This window comes from Natrix helvetica (genome assembly GCF_964273705.1).
Source record: "Natrix helvetica genome assembly, chromosome: 1".
NCBI lineage: Eukaryota > Metazoa > Chordata > Lepidosauria > Squamata > Natricidae > Natrix > Natrix helvetica.
Window position 1 is genome coordinate 103682108 of NC_138548.1, and position 24427 is coordinate 103706534.

The 24427-nt window shown below is 39.7% G+C and overlaps 1 protein-coding gene across 3 annotated transcripts in view; it reads left to right on the top strand.

Moving 5' to 3' along the window:
* Window positions 1-237: 237 nt before the first annotated feature.
* Window positions 238-24427, top strand: part of DENND5A (DENN domain containing 5A) — a 78487-nt gene continuing 54297 nt past the window's right edge. Inside the window, exons 1-4 of one of the 3 annotated variants that reach the window (XM_081938948.1) lie at window positions 238-686; window positions 13445-13516; window positions 14043-14152; window positions 16189-16849. In XM_081938948.1, the coding sequence (XP_081795074.1) occupies window positions 545-686; window positions 13445-13516; window positions 14043-14152; window positions 16189-16849 (985 nt within the window). In that variant the 5' untranslated portion in view covers window positions 238-544. The remainder of the gene's footprint in view (window positions 687-13444; window positions 13517-14042; window positions 14153-16188; window positions 16850-24427) is intronic. The other 2 variants (XM_081938946.1, XM_081938947.1) reach the window with 2 other exon arrangements.

Here is a 24427-nt window from a genome sequence, read left to right on the forward strand (position 1 = left end):
AATAGAAGGGCCCAAGGAAAGAGTAATAGGTGAAGTTTCCACAGAAGAAAGATGGAAACCCCTCCTGACGGGAAAGCTACGCTCTGGGTACCGAAGAAAGAACCGACAGAGGAGCGGCCTTGATCTCCTCGTACATCGCTCCACCCCTCAGACATCCACCCGCAAAGGATCACGTCATCCTTTTTGCTCACTGCACATGTGCAGCATTGCGGTTCTTGCTTCCATTCCTAACCCCCCTCCTCGAAACATCTGGGCAGGGAGGGAGGCAGGGAGGGCGAGCGGGAGGGGAGGGAGCGGCGGCGAGGGAGCGTCCTGTTATGCGTGTTTGTCCGCTGGTCTGTCGGGCCTGCTTCCCAGCCCGGCGCGCGGCCCTGGCCGCTCCGTCATGGAGGCAGCAGCGGCGCCGGCGGCGGCAGAAGCGAGGACCGTTGAAGCAGGCGCAGTCAACGGAGCGAGCGCCACGGCGGCGGCGGCAGCGTCCCCTAATCCCTTCTTTCCCCGCCGGACGACTTGAGCCGTCCCGCTTCGCGGGGGCTTCTCCAGCATGAGCGGAGGAGGGGGAGGAAGCGACGGGGTCGGTGGCGGCGGCGGCAGCTCCTCTCCGTCAGCTCCCGGCCGGTTCGCCGACTACTTCGTGATCTGTGGGTTGGACACCGAGACTGGCCTGGAACCGGACGAGCTCTCCGGTGAGTTACTCAGTCCCGCAATCGCTGGAAGCGCAGCAGCTTGGACGGACCCGGGGATTTGCTGCCGCCGGATGCATGGCGTCGTTTGGATGCCCTGGAGGAAGGGAGGAGCGGGGACGACTGTAGATGGTGCTTTGCCCCTCTTAAGGCCCGGGCAGATAACGCGCACTTTCTCTCCCCCCCCCCCCCGCTCCCCGTACATCTCTTTCTTCGGTCTCTCTTACGCGGACATAGCATACACACACATACATACACGCACACAGTGAGAAAGAGAGGGAGAGAGACAGAGGGAGAGGAGAAACACGCACAGAGCGGGGGGGAGGGGGGAGAGAAAAAGAGAGTGGAGAAACACACACACGCACAGAGAGAGAAAAGAGAAACACACACACACACTGAGAGAGAAATACACACACACCCAGGGAGAAACAGAGAGGGGGGGGAGAGGTGGAGAGGGAGGGGGACACACACACACACATGTTCGCTTTTGACAACTACACGAACGGAAAAAAGCTTCACAAATGTCTTGGGTGTGCTGCGTTGACCCCGCCAAGGGCGGCTCAGTTTAACATAACGGAGCTCGAACTTCTTTTGAGCATCGATCCACCCTCCCTCGGGCTGCCTAAGAGGACAGTGACAGATGTGGGTGGGGAGGAGTATGGGGGCTTTCCCTGCTTGGTGCGGAAAGCGAAGGGTGCTCTCTGGGATGAGGCTGAAAACAGCCGCTGCTTTGTTTTGGCCACAACAGGAGCTTATTTTTTCCTCTCCTTGAGCTATCAGAACTCCCTAATTGCTCCAGTTGGTACTTTGGAGGGCAGAGCCTGCTTTTTAAGATTGTGACAGTCACCACATAAGATACAGGAAACACTTTTCTTGGTTTTTCCTGTTTTCAAATCCTGTTTTCAGATTAACAGTCTTTGATTTGTGTATTTTTGACTAACATTCATTTCTGTGGAGAGTGGTGTTATACTTAAACATATTAACTTGACACATTTTTTAAAGAAATGATTAATTTGCATGCAGAAGAGATAGAAGAAGTAGAAGATGTTACAGAAGTATTGCAAAACTATTATGGCTTTTGGGGCACCTGCCAATATTTTAAATTATTTTCTATCTTCTGCCCATATTCATGAATGGCTGGATAAACTAATCTCCCAGTTGAGAGAGTAACACTTATGTAGTTAGGAAATGGATTCAATATATAACCATAATATTTTCTAAGCTAGCATAAGAATTACTAGGCTCCACCCGAAAGGGTTCTGGCTTCTCCACCAATTGTTGGTATAGGGTTTCCTGCCTAGGCAGGGGGTTGGACTAGAAGACCTCCAAGGTCCCTTCCAACTCTACTATTGTATTGTATTGTATTGTATTGTTTTTAGTGTGTATTACTTTGATTTAAGGTTATCTCTATAGTGTGATCACCAAGATAGAATCTGCGTTTATATTGTTGCAACATGCATTGACAAGGGGAGGGGAAGCTCTTCCTGTTTTGTTATTTTGCATTATTGCATTTACCCAATCTAATTTATCCGGTAATTCTTCCATTCCTCCAAGTTTTGCATTTCAATCACTCATTAGTAGTACTATGGCCTTTCATTCTTCCTGTACTTTGCTTTTAAGTAATATTTTTAATTTGCATTAATATGACTGAGTAGGATTTGCAACTGAGCCTTTTTTCTTTAAGAATATATTCTTCTTTGCAAAGATCTGATAATAAACCAGATGATTTTTTTAAAAAATTCAATCGTTAGCAGTCATTGATCTGCTGGTTAGTGCTGTTTGGTGCTGGAATTAAAAAGCCAAAATAAGAGCAAAATTAATGAAACATTTGGAAAGTCTGCCTCCTAAAGCAACTTTCTTCTCTTCCATATTGCACCTGCCATTGTTTCTGATTGCTGAGATGGTCTAAATGCCAACCACGTTGAATATAACAAAAAGCACACTTGTAAAGTTAACGTTTGTCTGCCTGAATTTGATAAGAAGGGCTGTGATCTATGCTTTTCCTCCGAAATCAATGATTAACACTATTAGCTTCTGGAGCTCTGTATTTCTTCCTTTTTATTTTTGACTGGGGAGAATGAATGAAGTCTAAGCTCTAAGTTTTTCTTCTCTTCTTCAGTTGTTCAGAAGTATAAGGTATTGGCACCAACTATTTGTACTAGAACATGCCATGTAGAATAATCCCTTTAATAAAGTTACAGTGTAGAATATCAGCAGTTTTTTTGACCCAATTTAAAGCGCTGATTGCTGATAGTCACACAGAGGTTTTTTTTAGGATTGGTATGGGTTATGAAAATTGTTAAATATGTAAACAAATGTAAAGAATCCTAAATCATATAGTTTATTTCAAAAACAGTTTAAGTAAGTATTTACTGTTTATAAAACTGAGTGGAGCTGACAACCCTGAACATAATTTCACATTCCTGGTTATAACAGCCTTATTTTTATCAGCAGCATACAGTACTGTATAGATTATGGAAGCATGTCATTATGGATGCTATCTGAAGTTGAATATCCTTGCTAATGTACTTCAAATCACCCAGAGCTTTTCAAATGAATACCAATCTGACTTCATTCTTTGTTCATACTTAGGAATAACTTAAATTGCTGTAATTTCTGAAATATTATATGGAATAACACTGTTAGTTCTTTTATGCTGATTTTTTTATTCTAAAGTATTCTTGTCTAACATGTAGGATATTTTTTTCATTTACTGTTAGCAATATTTTAAATTTTGGTTCTCTTGTTGAAATGATATGTATGTTTTATCTGTCAGGTTCATGCAGTGATAGAATTATTTTCAAATTATTTTGATAAAATTCATGAAAGTCAGGTGTTATTTTCTTCCTGTGCTTTCAAAGATTATATCTAATTATATTATATTTCCCTTAAAATGTTTTTTTAAAAAGTGTCTAGGAGAACAAAAATCACAAACTGTAAAGACATCAGTGTGCGTGCCAAGCTGAATCACTTAGTATTTCTTGCTTCAATATACTCTTGAAAAATTTTTTAAATAATTTTTTATTTTATTTTTAATTTTCAAAACAAACACAACACATCCTTCTTTACATACTGTAGAAAGTGTATCAGTTGGTTACAAAAAGGCTTTCGTGCATCTCTTCCACAGTCAACAAGCATAATTCATATTAACTCATATTTTAACTCAGATATTTATACATGTTACCATCATCATACCTCCATTTTCATTTGACTATAATTGTTTAAACGTCCTTCATCATAAAATATACCAAGATTTAATTCATAACCACATACTGGCATTTCATTTACTATTTCTAAAATCCCCCAATAACACTGAATCCTTATGTCCTATTCTAGCTAAACATCCATAATATTTAATAACAAAGTTTTCTAATCCTTCTTTCCAAATCACTGTTTACAATTTACATCCAATTTCCTTATGTTGTACCCATACCTGTATATCTGTTGTTATTATTATCCCTCCTTTATTTAAATACATCCTGTATCATAATATTTTACCCCTAATAATCAAGACTTAACTGTATCTAACTTAGTTCTTTTTAAGTAACCTTTATGTATAATCCAAAAGGATTTCTAATCTTCCTTTCGTGGGTACCATTCAATATTCATATCCCATTATTACTTACCATAACACTACATATTGTATACATTATTATCATTATCAATTATTTATTTAACTATATCTATTGTCACTAAATTTCACTAAGTTTAACTAGTTTTAAATTATACTCTTCCATCTATCAACCTGTATCTTTCCAGTAGCAAAACAGTCTCACATCTTCTGCCATTTGTGGTGTCAGTCCTCTAATCATCTCCTTAATCAACTTTGTATGGACTCCTCTTAGCAACTCCTTGCTTATAAAATCTCTCATGTAATTTCAATGCCCTTCTTCTGTTTCCTTAATCAGCTTGTCTTTGATTGTCGGTAGTGTTATCAATTATATTGCTAATAAAATTTATCTCTTTAAAGCCATAAATTCTTTTGTTTCTTCTTCTTCTGTATCTTGCCATCTGGGGTAGATTTCCCCTCCATTTAATTCCTCTTTCAGTATTCCACTCTTTCTATTTTCAGAGACAAACCAATCACCATAAATATCAGCAATTTTAATTTCTTTATATTCATTTTCCTCTTCGATTTTCAGGATTTTAACCACCACTTTTTCCACTTGATAAACATCTTCAACTTCTTCATCATATTTTGCTATTAGATGCACTAAGTCTTCCAACTTCTTCTCTATCCTCTCATGTGTGTTTGATAATTTCTGTATTTCTGAGAATATCTTTTGCAGACTTAAAACTTCTTTCTGCTGTTGAAATTGTGCCATTATCTCCAGCTAACAAACACTGCTGCTCTAGCTTAGAAGGTTTTAACAAGATTAAGCATAGATTCACAGTAAGGTTTTATTTTCACCTTTCTCTGGTTAAAGATATACTTTAAAGGGACATCTGTATGCTTTTCTTCTTATCTCCATATACAAGCAGTGAGACCTTGAAGTGCCAAGCCAGGATAATCAGTGAGAAAAGTAAAAGTGTTTCATTTCCAATACACAAACCTCCAACCTCTGAGTAGCAGTGTTATTGTTGCAATGTTGCAATTTTCTTTGTTTCTTTTTGTATCTTTTTTGAATTTCAAGTTAAAAAAATGTCCATTTCTTGAATGAGTTAGAAGAATGCCCACAGTAATGAAAGAGGAGAATTGTCCATAGGTTACAAAGAATAGTAAAAGAAAGAAAAATAGAAGAAAACTTAATCCATTCGTTTTAAAGGGCTTGCATAAATTCCATCCGTGAAGATAGTATTTAAAAAGTAAGATAACCCACTGTCCAAAACCATTCCAAATTTAATTCCGCCCCTTATTTCTTCTGTTCTCCAATTTAAATTAATTTTAAGTTTTTTATAGGCAGTCTCTTTTAAAACAGTAAAAATTCTTCATCAGTTGGAAATACTCTCTTTCCGTATCCTTCTGTTTCGGAGCCGCCCGACTTCATCAGCCTAATGGCTGGATTTTTTGTTACCGGCTTGAAGAACTTCTCTTGGGTCAATCAGGGACTTTGCGAAGTCCCTGAGATCAGCAAGACGTATTCTTCCTGTTCACCATCTCTGCGGGACGGTTTAGGTCCGTTTGGACCACCCAGTGGCAAAAGTATCGACTGCAATCTCAGAGCATTGAGATCACACGTCGTCTCGTTGCGACATTGGCTACTCCTCTCCCACTCTTGAAACTTTTGATTGTCAGTATACTGAATTAATTGAATGTGTGCAGTAGGATCCGATTGGATCTCAAACCATATGCACCATTATACTATAGATTGGGGGTTCCCAACCTTTTCTATATCCTGCACCCCTAGAATGCTTCTGATATATTCTCGCACCCCTTACAAAAGTAAATAATTATATGCATATACTTATGCATATACACTACAATTTTGAAACTTCTAAACCCATGTTTTCTCCTAGGCGCTGCTTGGAGTGTCCAAGCACGGGTTAACTTCAGCTTGCTGCCCAAGGACTGAGTTCAAATTTCTTGTAGCTCCGCCTCTGTTCCCCTCAGAGTTTTTAAAAACTCAGTCGCCCTACAGGACGCTTTTTGGGGTGATCCAGTCCTTGTGCAACAAGCTGGACCCTCTAGATAGTGTAGTGTAGCTCCTTTCATAGATTTGTGTGTAGCTGTTCCCCTGCTATAGATACTGTCATTCTGTGAGCTGAAGCTAGCACAATCTGTAATTCAGATATTAATTGGAATCCATGGAGAGTGAGAAAGGGCCAACATAATATGAAAATAATCAGTCATTGCTTATGTAACATCATTTACTATTTATATTAAAATTTATCATACATTTCATATTTTGGTGTTCTATATAATTGCTTTGCAAATCATTGTATCCTTACAGTACATGAGCTTATATGGAGATGTAATGAAGCCATAGCTTCTAAAGAGATACTATATAACACTTGCCCCAATTCCTTTAAAATCTTTATGAATACATTACCTTGCACCCTTCAGTTCTCATAAATAGACCTTTCTAGACCGTGCCTCACCTAATAATTAGCCTAAGTTTGATTTAGCCTGTTTTTGTTTCTATATATAGAGTGTACGTACAAAAAATTGAGAAGAAAATGTATTATGAGAACCCTGTGGTCTAATGTATTGCTGTCTTGTCTGAAAATATTTGTCTTTATTAGTTCTTAAAGCAAAGACTACTTTTATGCCACTCACAAACGTTGCATTTTGTTCATATTTCAATAAGTAAAATAAAGGGGTGCAGTAACATGTTTTGGTTTTGCACAGTTACTTAGATTGGAGTATTAATTGTTATTCACTGTATTTATGTTTTGGGTTTCTTTCCTCTTGGCATTTCTTTACCATTGACAACTTATCACTGAATAGGCATTTAAAATTGCATGTCCGTACTGTTAGTACTATCAGATTTGGCCTTAATGAAAATACAAAATGAGTTAGTACCTAGAAAATCTGATTAATTACTTTAACCTGTTTTATTTTATCCAGGGATATCTTTGTGAAAATTATTAAGGCGTAAACTTTCTGTAACCTATCATAGATGAAATATTATCCTAGACACCCTTATCCTCAAATTTAAATATAATCATTAGGATTTTTTTGCAAATTAATCTTAAATGTAGAAATCATTGCTTTCTTACCCAAGAGTTTTTGTAGTTCAAACAAAGTGAGCATTTCTGCAACTTCTGCTTTTAATTTCCTTTTGAATTTCATATTTGAATATTGAGTGAATATTCTCAGTGCATTGTAGGGCTTAGTAAGAATGTCATGTACTTATACAGTGAAGTAGACTGATTGACTGTTTGTACATAAATGTAGTTCTTGGGTTACAACTGCAATTAGAACACTAATTTACATTGTTAAGCAATACGGCCACAAAGTGTGTCATCACACTTTACCACCATAACTCCAGGATTATGTAGTTCGGTAAACAGGAAGAGGCGGAAGTCCCAAGCAAAGAGTGCACGGGTGTGTTTAGGGCTGCGGGGCGGAGGGCTGGCGCACACAGGTGCTATAGAGTGAGAGGGGAATTGAATTGTATTAAATACTTTCTTTGGCCAAGTGTGATTAGATACACAAGGAGTTTGCCCATGGTGCAGAAGCTCTACGTGTACATGAAAAGCAATAGAATAATGATAATCATAATAATAATACCAATAAGAGGGGGAGTGAAGATAACAGAAGGATAAATAAAGATATTTATTTTATAAAAGATAAAGGTCTGCAGGTGATGTGAGATGATGTCGTGCAGTAACTTCTAAGAGCAAGCTAGGTGGCGGGGGCCTCTTCAGAGTGCAGATAGCAATAGCACTTTAGACTTATATACCACTTCATAGTACTTTATAGCCCTCTCTAAGTATTATACTAAGTCAGCATATTGCTCTCAACAATCTGGGTTCTCATTTTACCAACCTCAGAAGGATGGAAGGCTAAGCCAACTTTGAGTGGCCAGGATTGAACGCCTGGTTAGGGGTAGAGTTAGGCAATATTGCATTCTAACTACTGCACCACTATGGTGAGTCTAACCACAGCACCACGGCGGATAAGCCAGACTAGAAACTTCTATTCATAATTTAGTTTATCTATTTAAAGATAGTAGCACAGATTGCTTCCAGCAAAAATGGATTTTCTAAATTTTAAAAGAACTTAACCATTGCATATCCCTGTAAAACATGAAGTCCACCCTATTAGAAGAGGCGTATCAGTTAAGTACCAACGCCCTATTTCTAAGCATAAACATTTGACCATGCATTTCTCACATTCATCACAAATTTTTCTAGTTGTAATTTGGCTTTGGTGGAAGAGACAGTATTTTCATGTAACGAGCTATGAGCTCATTCCTCCCAAAATCAGTAACGTAAGATATTTCCATGGGCAATTTAGCTAATAACTCAGCAGAAGTCTGTATCTTAGTGTCTTATCAGAACTTCATAAAAGTTCACATATTAGTACATTTCTCTACTGAGTCAATTTTTCCACTGTTTTTAAGGGTACATTACTGGTAGGAGTGTTTTGTGTAAGTGTTAAAATTTGTTTCAGTAATATTAAAGATTACTGGGTAGTTTTTGTATAAAATGGGGTAGTTTTATTTTGGTAGCGTTGCAAAAAAATGAGATTAGAATCGTAATGACATTTTGAAATGAATTCGTTGTAGATCGTTTATTTTCTCTCTCTCTCTCTCTCTCCGTGAAGAACATTGTGTTGTATACCATGTTCTGAACACCAATGAGTTCTTTTGTTTTAGAAGTAACTGAGACAGACGTGATATGGTAACTGATACATCGGGGAAGAATGGTGTAGCTGATGTAAGAACAGCTGTGCTCAGTTAAAGTGTTTTGGAGTTGCAGTATAGTATGAGAGTCTTGTTTATGGCTAACATGACACAATGATTGTGTGCATGGTTGTATTTATAATCCCAAAGGGATATCAAGATTTTTAAGAATTACATATACCTTTTATTCTCTAAGAAACTTTTATAAATCTGTTTTTATTCATATGTATATTGTTGACTAAATTTTGTAATAAACTGTCCTTTTTGGGGGGATTCCTCCCCATTCCCCCCCTCTACATAAGCAGAGGGGGCTGCATATTCTAATTACATCTAGAAATATGTTTTATTGGCCTCCTATACTAGGGGAGGCTGCAAGCTCAGGGTAGTTAAAGTAATAAAAAATGGTAAGCACAAAAAGTTAACTCAGATTGAGAAATGGTATAGAATTATTCAATATCGCTCATCAGTCTTCATTCACAATTCTCTAATAGTGTTCCTATGCCTGACCTCTGTTTTCCCAGAGAAGAAGGAGGATTTTTATTCCTTTCCATGTGCGTAATAGAACTGCTCTTGTAGGCTCAGGAATGGAGCTCCATTTTCTTCACACTGCCAGAGTTCAGCTCTGCTCAGTAGACAGCTCTTTTAGCCAGCCTCCAGAAATGAGAGGGAGTCATTTCAACAGGCAGCAGCAGTTTGCAACCTTCCCTACTGGCTTCCCCGTTGACTTTCTGGGAAAGCTGGCAGAGAAGATTACAAATAGCAATCACATCATTGTGGGGCACTTGGCCACAGGTTTACCTGTAACAGGTTGCCAAGCACTCATATTGCAACTATGTGATTGCAGGGGGGTGGGGAGACACATGATGTTTTATGATGGCCGGAAGTGCTTTATGGGATGTTTAGTTCCCTTTCTGAGGTTGTTGTGACTTTGAGTGGTTTTTAAATGACCAAATGTAAATCTACTTGTATATCTAAAGAGGCAGGATAAATCTCTACCTTTAACACTTATCAAACAAAACATCTATCTATCCTAGATTCTTGGGAAGTACTCAATAGGTGAATAAATATGCTAATTCCAATCTAAACATCTGGGTGATTTTGTGATCAACCATAATAATTATTATTATGCAATAATCATTCATAATGTTCACCAAAGTTACTTCTTAATCAAAAATGTATGTTCATTCTCTCAGATTTGTTAAGATCTATGTGTTCTTCCATATTTTCTTTTACAAAAGCCCTGATACCATTTCAACAAGAAAACACATTGAATCTCTATAATGGCTATTCCTACTAGTTTTATCAGTTAGTTATATAGTCTACCAGTATTATAAATATTAAAATATTTATAATACTGGTAGACTATATAACTAACACTGATAAATAAATTTAACAAATAATTATTAATGAACTAATGCTGAATTTATATTTAATCTTTCTTGTAATGTTCACGTTATGATTTTGTCATTGTTTGCATAAAAGAATACATGCACTAAAATATGAACAAAAATATTATTCTGAACACTTGCAACTGGTTCTCAGACTCTGAAGGATTTAAAGAGCAGTTTCATAAATAATTCAGTTTGAAGATTTATCTTGTATAAGTGAAAGGAACAGACTATAAGGAAATGGAAGAAGGCTGGGAGGAAAAGATTGAGGAATTCTCTATCTCTCACTTGGTTCAGATATTGCACTTTGCAACAAACCACACAATGAGGTTTAGTGCATTTGAGAAGCTGTTCAGTTTTTGATTTTTAAAATATTTCATTGAATTATAATTTTAGATATTAGTGATAAAGTGCTATCATTTCATTTTTTAAATATTGCATGCTTTGAACTACATCATTGGCTAATACAAATTAAAATGTATATGCCTATGGAGATTCTCAGTCATCCAGGTTGTCCCAAAAGTGCTTTTTCAAAAGGCAACTAGACTTATTTTTTTCCTTGAAACTTATATGTTATCAATATAAGTATATATAAACACATTTCATTCTTTCGGGCACTATTTCATGTATATAGAGCTATCTCATTTAATGTTTCATTTTTCATAATCAGTTTTATGTTTGTGAAGTTGTATGTTCCTATGCTATGATAATTGAACATTTTTGTATAAATAATATAAGGTTTTCCAAGCAATTTGAATAAGGATATAAGCTGAAACTGGAATCATTTTAACTAATTAAAGACTCTTAACAGCAACTGTTCCAAAATCAGCACTGCTTGCCCCTTAATCAGAATGCATTGGACAATAAATGGTTCCTCCACAATCCCACTTTGCAGATGGTGATAAAAGCTTTAAGCTTGTTTGAAGCATGCTTCATATATTCCTCCTCTATTGTTTTAACAGCTGTCACACTTGGCATACTCATTGCCTATTCAATTCGTGAAGGTAACTTTTATTTTTGGAGTTAAAAATCCATTCCTTTTAAGATTTCATTCCTAGGAAATAAAGTGTGACAAATATTGCTGTAAAAATATTGGCTTTATTAAATTCTCTGTAGTATGTTTCTGGTTTAAGTTTCTTCAGTGGTATTTAAGACGATTGTACTGTTTTTCTTTATGTAATGTAAAATTTGCTGAGGCAGTATAGCTCCTCTATATAATGAGGAGCTGTTTTACCAATAGAGCATTTTTAGAGACTATAACTATATGATATTATTTATAATATGTCATTTCAATTTTGACATAGTAGAATTCTTTGGAAGTCAGATTCGTGTTATCTTTTGAAACCCATATTGTCAGTAGGGTGTCCCTTCTGTCAGTTTGAGGGATTGCTGGACTTGTTATTCCTCCTCTTTGCTATTAGTACTTATTTATATGCCTTTTAAAATGCTAACTACTTGGTTTTATAGTTGCAAAAGAAATCATGATTTGGTTCAGGTTAATTCAGAAGAAGGTACAAACAAACAAGCAGTTGCAACAGTGTTGAAAAGAAGAGATGGGTGCATTCTGAATTCTAGAGAATTAATTAATTCTGTTAATAATAGCTGTATGAGTATTTATTTGGACAGTTAACCTAGATCAAAGGTGGTCTACTTGTGGCTTTTAATGTCAATGTTTTTTTCAGAAGTTATTTGCTATTGCCCACTTCTAGGACTGAGAGAATGAGTGATTGGCCCAAGGTCATCCAGCTGACTTTGGGCCCAGTGTTGGACTAGAACTCACAGTCTCCTGGTTTCTAATTTGGTATCTTAACCAATGGTGGAATTCAATTTTTTTTACTACTGGTTCTGTGGGCGTGGCTTGGTGGGCATAGCTTGGACATGGCAGGGAAAGGATACTGTAAAATCTCTATTCCCTCCCCACTCCAGGGGAAGGATACTGTAAAATCTCTATTCCTTCCCCACTCCAGGGGAAGGATACTGTAAAATCTCTATTCCCTCCCCACTCCAGGGAAAGGTTACTGCAAAATCCCCATTTCCTCCTGATCAGCTTTGACTCAGAAGCCAGAGAATAGATGGGGGTGGGGACAGTCAGAGGTGGTATTTACTGGTTCTCCGAACTACTCAAAACTTTCCCTAGCAGTTCTCCAGAACTGGTCAGAACCTGCTGAATACCACCTCTGATCTTAACCACAACATCAAACTGGTTCTCTATAAAAACTGCAGGGATTATTCAGGCCAGGAGTCAACACTTACTAGAAGGCACACACATATATAGCAGAGATGAGTTCCTATTGGTTCGGATTGGTTCAGCTGAACCAGTAGTGGTTTGGCGGCCTGGGTCACTGGAAGCAGCAGCAACCGAGGCCTGCCACACCCCCAAACCAGTTCTCCTACAGGGCTGCCATCTTGATTTTTTGTTCTGCACATGCGCAGAACAAGTGTAATTGTACAAATGTATTTTTTTCCTTTTTTTAACATGCACACGCACGGAGCAAAATTTTAATGTGCACCGAACCGGCAGTAATGCCGGGAGCAACCCACCCCTGATATATAGCTTTCCTTTCCCCATTATATATGAAATTGCATTGATTGCACAAAACCATACATTCCTAAGGAGTATATTCCTTTAAATAACCAATTAATTATAGCTGGGGGAACGAATGAGTTTTTATTTATGAGTTCTGTCAATGAGCTATAGGCTCCAATACCACTTGCTAGCCATAACTGCAGGGAGATGAAACTCGGCAAAAAGAGCAACAGGCTGCCCACACCTCACCTAGAATGCATTTTATAGTTAATGATCTAAAGTTATTACTCCATATTTAAAGCGAGTGTTTCTGTTACATAGCTTGCTGTTAAGAATGCAGCTGATTCTTTTGTAAAATATGTAAACAATTCAGTATCTCTTCTTTTAGATATTACTTTGTCTAAACATATTCAGCAGACATAGAGAAAATACAGTGGAATTAGACTTAGCAAACAATGATTATTTGTCAATAATTTTTAAGAAATAGTTTTGTAGACATATTAAGTATTGACACTATTAAATTATAACACAGTGTTCTTTTTATTTGTTATATAGCATTATGCCAGTATATACAGGCCTCTAAAGCCCAAGATGGTGGTGGCCGTTTCATTTCAAGTTCAGCAGAAGGTAAAAACCAGGAGGAAAAATAATCAAAACTCTGGTTCATATTTCTTTTCTAGTATTTCTGTCCCTTGACCATCTGTGCCTTCTAGATTTTCCTTCACAGAATTGTTTTATAACGGATGATGGATTCCAGCCTTATAAAAACCAAATAAAATTAAAATTGATGCTATGTATATTTAAACTTTTTATTTAAGTTTTGCATCTTTTATCTATGTGTGCTTTTCCTAACTAATTTGAAAGTGGGAATTGGTTTTAAAGTACAAATAAATATTTAAAATAAATGAAGTAGATTGTGTTACATTTATATAAGGAAAAGCGCAATGAGATAATTATATGCAAGGCACTAGCAATACTATAATTTCATTCTGCTTCCTCTTTCTTGCTAATCACTACTTTGCACTTCCTGCTTCTATTAAAAGGACTAAATTCAAATATTTCTTTACTTCCTAATTATGTTCTTTCTAGCATCTACATTAATAATGTTTGAATGAAAATTCTGTGACTGATCACTTCTTTTTCAATTTTTCAGGTGAAAATTTTGAACAAACTCCATTAAGACGCACATTCAAATCCAAAGTTCTGGCTCGTTATCCAGAAAATGTAGAATGGAATCCCTTTGATCAGGATGCTGTGGGAATGGTTGGTAATTTATATTTTACATCCCATTTTTGCTCTTGAATCAATATGGTATGATACTGACTAAGTTTTTTTTGTATGTGGATCCCAAGGGCATATTTGGTTGTATAATTAAACTCTTAGGGTTTTTTTTTCCACCTGCAAGTCATATTGAAGCACAAGAATCTAAATAGAACTGTAACTGTTCCTTCAACCAGAAAGTTGTTTAAAATATTATTGTATTAGAGAGTCCAAAAATAATAGAGATGAGTTTACACAGAAATTCTGGAATGATGGGAAGTGAGTTTCAAGAAAAAAAGATGCAGACCTCCAAATATACACTATACTCATATATATATATGTGTGTCTGTTAAACAATCACTAGATTTTTCAGAATTGTATGCACCTCTGTATCATTTTCTGGATTCTGCTTCCACCCACATAAATATATATGCAATGCAACAAGATAGAGCACATGTCTGATGTTGAACATAAACTTTAAACTACCTTCTATACCTATCATATCCACTTATCCAGTACTTAAACTACAACTGAGGTACAGAACATGTACCCTTTAGATTGCATATAGTTTGTCAGCATTTATTTTTCATCCCTTTGGGTGACCCAAGAATTAGAACAGGACCAAAAATTCCTAGGGGTTTTTAAGATATTGTTACTTATTTTAATTTTAAATTAGATTTTAAATCCGATCTGTTTTTCAAAACGTTTTAATAAAATAAAATAATTATCTGTTAAATAACTTAACAATGAACATTATTCCATAAAATAAAGTGAAATGAAATAAAGATTTGTCTCCCAAATGATAGAGAAAGGAAGAAAAGTCCATTTAGAGATGCAAAATGTCATGTAGATAAAGTCTTCAAAATCTTATTATCTCATCCTAACTCTCTCATTTCCCCATGATCTATTTTAAAGGTATTTCTTCTTACCTGTTTAAATGATAGAAAACTACTTTAGGGCACAACTATAGAAATTAGCTATTGATAATAATGGGTTAGGATTCTGCAATACTTATCCATTTCAGGGTTATAAGTTCCTTATATACGAATGAGATAGATTTTTGTCTGGGTGCATGTCTGTGTAGCATGCTCATCATGTTTATTTTTAATCTGTGGGAAAGAATTACAGTTTTTAGAGGATTTTTTTTAGTGCTATAGCTAAGACAAGTAAGCACTTTGGTATTTTTACCAATATTTTAAAAGTTGAAGTTTATTTTATTTGCAGAGGGAAAAAATGGAGAATGTGAAAAAATGCTTAAAATTAATATTTGTAAATTTTGGGCAGAGTTAAGACACTAATGTGAATAAAATTCAGAATAAGAATTTTCAGAGTAGTTATAAAGTTAAATCTGCTTGTTCTAATATGTGGGAAATTAAATAGTACTAATCTGTCTCTCTATTTTAAGAGGAACAAGTGTCCATTTACATTTCTGTCTATTTAATGATGGTCTGGAGGCATTTTTAAAAATAATTGGAATGATTTTGGATTCAAGATCTTATTTCCACTGTTTGACATTTTAAGGAATATATAAGGCTGTAGATTTGATCAAAAGAGGTTGTTCATGGGAATATCAATGCACTATTTGTCTACAACTCATTAAATCAGCCACCTCTCACTGATGAAACACAGTCCTAATACAGTGCAGCATTTGTGCCCTTGTATGTTCCAAACCACCTCTTCTGAATTGAATCTAGTGCATTGCGCAGTCTTATTCCAAGTGAAATCTAATGGTTTGAACCTGAGCTGTTCCTTTATTTATTTGAATTATATTGGGTGTGGCTTTTATAACTTCTTCAGAGTATCTTTGCTCCTCTTGCACTATATCTCACAGTATTTTGAAAGATTTGGCTAATAAATTTGTGTGGGGGATGTTGGGAGACTGCAAATGGGAATGAGGAGCTAGGAAAGTTTTCTTCCATAAATATGAACCATAGGAAGAAACATAAGATTCAAATCAATTTTAGTACTGAGAGTGAAAAATGTATTCAAATAAGTGATATATAATTTTTTTCTCCAACTTTTCTTTCTCTCTTGCCTAGCTATGTATGCCTAAGGGGCTGTCTTTCAAGACACAAGCTGATGCCAGAGAGCCTCAGTTTCATTCATTCATCATTACACGTGAAGATGGATCACGGACATTTGGATTTTCTCTAACATTTTATGAGGAAGTTACCAGTAAACAAATCTGTAGCGCAATGCAGACATTGTATCTCATGCACAATGCGGAATATGATATTCTTCATGCTCCATCCACCAATGATAAAGATAACCTTAGCACTATAGAGGATTGTAATGGTACCTCTGTATCGAAACTACAGCGATTTAACTCGTACGACATTAGTAGAGACACGCTCTATGTCTCTAAGTGTATTTGTCTGATCACTCCAATGTCTTTCATGAAGGCATGTAGGAAAGTGCTTGAACAACTCCATCAAGCTGTAACTTCACCTCAGCCACCACCATTACCGTTGGAAAGCTTTATCTATAACATTCTGTATGAAGTTCCTCTCCCTCCAGCAGGAAGATCTCTAAAGTTTTCAGGAGTTTATGGACCTATAATCTGCCAGAGGCCAAGCACCAATGAATTGCCATTATTTGATTTTCCAGTCAAAGATGTTTTTGAGTTACTCGGAGTGGAGAATATGCTTCAACTCTTCACCTGTGCTCTTTTGGAATTTCAGATACTGCTTTATTCACAACGTGAGTATAGCTGTTTTAAATCGCAAATGATGGGCAAGTTTATTAAAATACTACATTATTATTATTATTATTGTTGTTGCTGTAGTAGTAGTAGTAGTAGTAGTAGTAGTAGTAGTAGTAGTATAGTCAGATGTTTATACTGGATTTGGCATTTTTATTTGCCTGTCAAGCCCTTTCCAAAGACCTAGGATAGGCAGATGTTGTTGTTTGATGATATTAAAGGCATCATCACAGGAAGTGAACTATTTTGTAATTGACTGGTGATGATTATTGTTGATCAAACAGTCAGCCAGATGTTTAGACTGGATTTGGCAATTTTATTCACCTTTTAAATTCTTCCCAAGGACTTGGGATAGGCAGATGTTATTGTTTGATGGTTAAATGTATTGTCATAGAATGCAAGCTGTTCCAAGTAAAGCTGCCTTTTGTAATTGACCAATGATGATTTTGTAAGGTTTAAGGTTTATTTAAGGTTTATTTAATTTCTAAACCGCCCCCTCTCCCCATAGGGACTCGGGGCAGTGTACAGACCGTTCAAAATCAAAACAACAAAAACATAACATAAGACATTGGACAAAACAACACACACATACTGTCTGTATATAAGACCCCAAAACCAATTTAAATAATTAAAAACAATTTTAAAACCAGTTTAAAACCCCAATATATAAAATTTAAAAAGCCATCCAGGAAAGTTAGTGATAGATGTTCCCTTTGTAAATAGAGTTACGATTATAATTAGGCCAGACCAGCTGCTCGAAACAGGTGGGTCTTGAGTTTCTTGCGGAAGGAGCGGAGATCAGAGGTGGTTCTAATATCGGGGGGGAGGTCGTTCCAGAGGGTTGGGCCCATCACAGAGAAGGCCCTACTCCTAGGCACCGCCCGCCCGCACTGTTTAGCGGAAGGAACCCGGAGGAGGCCCTCTCTGTGAGAGCGGATTGGTCGCAGGGATGTATGGGGTAGAATGCGATCCCGCAGATAACTAGGTCCCGAGCCATGGAGCACTTTGCAGATGACAATCAACACCTTGAAACGCACCAGAAAAGCCACAGGTATCCAGTGCAGCTCACGCAGGAAAGGTGTTACATGGGAGTACCTAGTACTCCCCATAATAACCCGCGCGGCTGCATTCTGAACTAGCTGGAGCCTTCAGGTGCATCTCAAAGGAAGCCCCATGTAGAGAACGTTACAGTAATCAAGGCGAGAAGTCACTAGGGCATGAGTGACTGTGCAAAGGGCGTCCCGCTCTAGTAAGGGACGCAATTGGCGCACCAGGCGAACCTGATGGAACGCCCCCCTAGCCACGGCCGTCACATGATCATCTAGCGACAGCCGGGAATCTAGGAGGACGCCCAAATTGCGTACCCTATCCACTGGGGGCAGTTGTTCCCCCCCGATGGCCAGAGATGGAACACATTGGCTAAAGCGGGGCGCCGGTAGCCACAGCCACTCTGTCTTGGAAGGGTTGAGTTTGAGTCTGTTGTCGCCCATCCAGACCCGCACGGCTTCCAGACACCGGGACATCACCTCGACGGCTTCGTTGGGGTGGTTCGGGGTAGAAATGTACAACTGAGTGTCATCTGCATATAGATGGCACTCAACCCCGAAACTTCGAATGATCTTGCCCAGCGGTTTCATGTATGTGTTGAACAGGAGAGGGGAGAGGACCGATCCCTGTGGCACTCCACACGTGAGCGGCCTCAGGGTCGACCTCTGCTCTCCCGCCAACACACACTGCGTCCGACCGGAGAGGAAGGAGGAGAACCACCGCAAAACGGTGCCCCTCACCCCCATCCCCTCCAGTCGACGCAATAGGATACCATGCTTGATGGTATCGAAAGCCGCTGAGAGGTCTAACAGGACTAAGATGGAGGAACAACCCCCATCCTTCGCCCTCCAGAGATCATCCACCAACGTGACCAAAGCCGTCTCTGTGCTGTGACCGGGTCGGAAACCGGACTGGCGCGGGTCTAGATAAGTAATTTCCTCTAGGTTTCGAGGGAACTGCTGCGCCACCACACTCTCAACAACCTTCGCTAAAAAGGGAAGGTTGGAGACAGGACGATAATTGGCTAACTCTACTGGGTCTAGGGAAGGCCTCTTAAGTAGGGGCCTCACCTCCGCCTCTTTCAAGGCGGTTGGTAGGAACCCCTCCTCCAGCAAGGTGTTCACCAGACCCAGGAGCCAGTCACGTGTAACCTCCCAGGCTGCCAGTACCAGCCAGGAGGGACACGGGTCCAATAAACATATGGTGGCCCGCAGTCGCCCGCGTAACCTGTCCATATCCTCGGCGGCAGCAGAGTCAAACTCCTCCCAGATAGGTACCTCAAGACTCGCCTCCGGTGTCTCCTCACGATCACTGAAGGGGACCCATTCGCTCCGGATCTGAGCGATTTTGTCCTGCAGATATTCCCCAAATTCCTCTGTCCTACCCTGTAAAGGGGCTTCCCGCGACCTCTGTGAAAGGAGGGAGCGGGTCACCCAAAACAGGGCGGCAGGGCGGTTTTCTGCAGACGCAATAAGGGTGGCATAATATCGGCGTTTAGCCACCCTTAGTGCCACAAGGTAGGTCCGTAACTGGGCTCTTACCTGTGTTCGGTCAGATTCGGCACGAGAGGCTCTCCATCTGCTCTCTAGGCGTCTCTTGTGGCGCTTCATCACCCTCAGCTCCTCGGTAAACCAAGGGGCCAGGGTGGTTCGCTGCCACCGGAGAGGCCGCAAGGGCGCCACCAAGTCCAAGGCCCCGGCCGCCGCACTGTTCCATGCGGCCACCAGGTCCTCTACCCGGGGGCGGGTCAGGGTTACAGAAGGTGGCCCAAGCTCCGTCTGGAACCTATCTGGTTCCATCAGTCGCCTGGGGCGGAACCATCTAAGATCTTCTGGTTCCGCCTCCCCGCGATGGGGGGTGGCGTCAGGGAAGTCCAGCCGGAGAAGCGAGTGATCTGACCATGACAGGGGAGTGATCACCTGATCCCCTATTCCCAGATCACTCTTCCATCGACCAGAGATAAAAACAAGGTCCAGCATGTGTCCTCCCTCGTGTGTGGGGCCCTGAATTATTGGGGTCAGGTCCAAGGCTGTCATGGAAGCCATGAACTCCTGGGCTACCTCGGATGATTCACCCGTCGATGGCAGGTTGAAGTCCCCCATGACTAATAGTCTGGGGGTCTCCACTGCCACCTCCGCAATCACCTCGAGGAGCTCTGGCAGGGCCGCTGAAGCATAGCGAGGAGCCAAGTATGCAATCAGCAGGCCCAACTGACTCCCTGGGCCCCATCTCACACCTTGAGTCTCACATCCGGATATCTGAGGTACGGTGAATTCTCTCGGTGCCAGGACTTCCCGTATAATGACCGCTACCCCACCACCCCTACCCCGGGCACGAGGCTGATGGAATACACGGTACCCTGGTGGGCACATTTCCACGAGGGGCACACCCCCCTCGTGGCCCAACCAGGTTTCCGTGATCCCTGCAAGGTCCGGCTCCACCTCAGAAACCAGGTCATGGATGAGGGGGGCCTTATTAACAACGGACCTTGCGTTACACAACATCAGTCTCATGCCTCGGCTCTGTAAGCCCTGACCACCTAGAACGCAGGGGTTGGTACAAGCGACCGAGTGTAACCAATGCCCACGGTCTCCCAACCGACTGCAGAATTTTCTTCTGTCCTCGCATCCACCCCTTCCTGCGACCGTTGGAATATAGGAACCCTCTAAAGGAACGTTATACTGAATCGCCTCCCCCGCTCCGCTCCCTTCCTCCTCAGCCCCACCTGTTCGTCTGGCTCTACTCCTGTTCCTGGTCTGGCTAGACCCACCCCCCACCCTGGATCCCCTTAAAACATTTAAAAAACATTTACACAACCCCCCCCGGAGCTTCCTCTTCTTCCACCTCTCTGGATTAATGTATCCGTCATTAAGGTGGGCCCTCGAAAGGGCAGAGGGCCATATTTGCGAGAGGGGGGACTCCCGCAATAAAATCAGGTCTACCCTGGAGTAAAAGTAAACCATGGTAAATGCCAATTGTGTTCATGTGATGCTACAGATGTTTTGAGATTTCACCCAAGGTATCTATTACCATTGGTACTATCTTTGCTCTTTTGCTACAGACATTCTTCTATTTACAGTTTTTTTGTTTTTTTGCTCCAGTTCTTTGTCTTCTCTTCTGTTGTCTCCAGGTATTACAGCATTCACTATCCTGACTTTTTAATCTTTCTTGTCGATAATTGTTAAGTCTGGGATGCTTTTGCCAGCTACTTGTCTGTTGTTCTAAAGTCCCAGGGTACTTTAGTTTCTTCATTTAGTTCACTTTGTCTATTTGGTAGTCCCACCAGTTCTTGCTTGTAGGCAAATGGCATTTTTGCAGATATTTGGTGATTATTATTATTATTATTATTATTATTATATTTTTATCTCATCTTTTCAATTTATAATTCAGGTAGCAAACATACCTATAGTAATCTTCCTATCTGCTGCAAGGTAGGGGGCTAAGCGAGAGTAACTAGCTTAAAGCCACTCAGCTGGCTTTCATACCTAAGATAGGCTTAGAATTCAGTCTCCTGATTTTTCTAGGCCGGGGTGGATTCCTGCCAGTTCTAACCACTTCTATAGAAGAGGTTCCACAAATCTACAGTGCCGTTTAGAACCGGTTCCAGCTCCCTCCCCCCGCCCGTCTGCACATCATCAAGATGACGAGCGAGAGGAGGAATTCTGGGAGTTGAAGTCCACAAGTCTTAAAGCTGTCAAGTTTGAACACTCCTGGGGGTTTTTTTTCTAAAGGGTTAGGGGTGCAAGGGTCTTGTAACTTGACAGCTTTAAGACTTGCGTGCTTCAAATGCCTGAGTTTCTGAGCCAACATTTTGGTTGCTAAGCAAGAGCATTGTTAAGTGAGTTTCACCACATTTTACAAGTTGGCCACGCCCATCCAGTCACATGCCTGCCAAGCCACTCCCACTCGGTCACATGGCTGGTAAGCCAATCCCACCCAGTCACATGGCCGGCAAGCCACTCCCACAAAGCAGGCCACACCTACAGAAGAGGTTCTAAAAAAAATTGAAACCCACCACTGCTCTAGACCAGCATCTTAACCAGTACACCAAGCTGGTTCATCATTATGATACATTAGCAATATGCTCTTCTTTTTTGCATTATAGTAAAGATTTCAGTAGAAAAATTAAATGACAGTGTTTCTTTCAGGTAGATGCAATATTGAACTAATAAATAGGTGGGATGTGCAAAAATATTGGGAGGGGTTCTTCATTTTGACACCAGTCCTCATGAAAATGTTACTCTTTTGCCCCATATGCATGTTTAGATATGAGATTCTGAAGCTTTTCCAAAATTGTTTGAAAGTTGTGTACGTGTGTTTTCTATTTCTTAGTTTTGTTTTATTGGCTTTCAATAAATTAGTGGTCCCGAATGAGAAAATATAATTGGTCGTTTTATTTTTTGCCTTTTCTTACCAAACACAGAATAAAGACTTGAATTTAACTCTGAGCAGCTACTTAGAATATGTATATTTTATCATGCTTCACTTGTTTTAAAATCTTTTGAAAGAGAAAAGGCTGTTTTCCATGAATATCTAAAATAATCCAATAAAGTTTCAAAGACACAAGATATGGCTTTATTCCTTGTCCTGCTTCATGCTGAAGCATACAAAAATAAAACAGAAAAGTCTACCAAACCAATATAGACATAATTTAAAAGCATGCAAACTAATCTACACAAACATTGGCATAATAATGTGTTCATTTTGCTAGATTCTGTAATGAAAAAGTATTTGACCAAATATATATTGCACGATTGGTAACTTCTGTGGGAATGTCTTCAGATAATATTTGGCTGTTGTTATAATGTTGCACTGCTTTATCAAAATCTCAACCAGTAGCAACACCTGGGAGATCCCCAGGGGATACCAGGGCTATAGCTCGGTTGGGAAGCTTAAAAACATCTCAGAAGAAAGTTATGTCTAATGATTTACATATCATTATCAATAAACATGTTCTTAAAAGTGATATGTTGAGAATGCTACATCAGAGATGTTGCTAGCCTCATGCAATACAAACTGTGATTGTCTAGTTTGCAGTTTAGTATGTTGTATGAACCTAGAGAATAGGTTTATTCTACTCCTCACTTAGGCATGGACGTTGGATGACTTTCCCTGTCCTACTTTTCCCGTCTTAGATTGGGGAATTGAAAAACTTCTCTTTACCAAACTGCACTGGATTTAGTATATTGGACTTTGGTCCATAACCTGCAGTGAAGAGGCATTTATCCTTCAGTGAATTGATTCAGTCTGATTCCAATAATTGTAAAAATTTTGGAATTGGCTTAGAGATAGAACGGGAAGAATTAATTGCCACTTTGATTCTGAGTCCAATTCAAGGTTCTGGTTTTGACCTTTAAATCCCATAACGGCATGCTGATGTTCAGAAAGTCCCTCAAGATCTGGCTTTATCATCAGACTTGGGGATTCCAGGGAACTGATAAAATCTTTTGATGGCTGCATCACGCTCTCCTGTGCCTTGTGATTTTATTATTTTTAATGACTGCTTTATACTTCTAATAATGATTGTTTTATGTATTTATTATTTTAATTGATTGTTCTACACTGACAGTCCCTAACCTTTCCAACTTTGTGGATTGACGGGGGGAGGGGATGGTTCCATGTGAGCAACAAGTGCACATATCAGCAGTACACGCAAATCCATGAAATTTCGTATACGAGCATGAGCACCTGCTGCTCGTGCAAATGGAGCTGTGCACACAAGTGGGAGCACCTGCTGCTTGTGCAAGTAGAGCTGTGCACACCTCTCCTCTTGCCCACCGCTTGCACAGCCTGGTTTCCACGGCCCGAGGGTTGGGAACCCGTATTATACACTCCTCAGGGTCACTTTTTGTGAGATGGGCAACCATATAAATGTGATAAATAAATAAGCTATTTCCCTCTGCCCCCCCAATAATCGTAATATATAGTAACTTGTGCTATTGAAATCATGTTGCATTATGAGGTATATGGTTAGTTGCTATAAAAACAGAACTAGCCAAATAGTCATTTGGTTTGATACAGCATACTAGAGAAAATCTATGTGGTAGCTAAGAGTCAATTTAGTGGGACATAATCAATGAAACAAAATGTGATAAGGCATGATTTTTTGGTGTTCTCTCTGTATCAGTGGTGGGTTGCAGGCGGTACGCCCCGGTATGCGCATACCGGTGCCTGCCAGAAGCAGCAGCCACCATACCGGAAGGGTGCTTTGGAGGGCCCGCCTTCGTTCCTTACCTGTATTTGAAGGAAACGGGCCATCTGCGCACGTGTGTGCAATGTATAGCACCTGTGCAACGCTCCGCCGAACAGCTGGAGCATCGCAGGCAGTGGGTGCGCATGCATGCACAGCGCATGTGCCCATGGTGCATGCCCGGCTCCCATTCAGCGTACCGGTTGCAACGGGAGCCGAAACCCACTACTGCTCTGTATCAATATAGCTGATCTTTCTGGAGACCTACGCTGTATGCAAAACAATTACAGAGCCCAAGAACATATTTTTAATTTATTCTATTGTACCTCTGTTGATAATC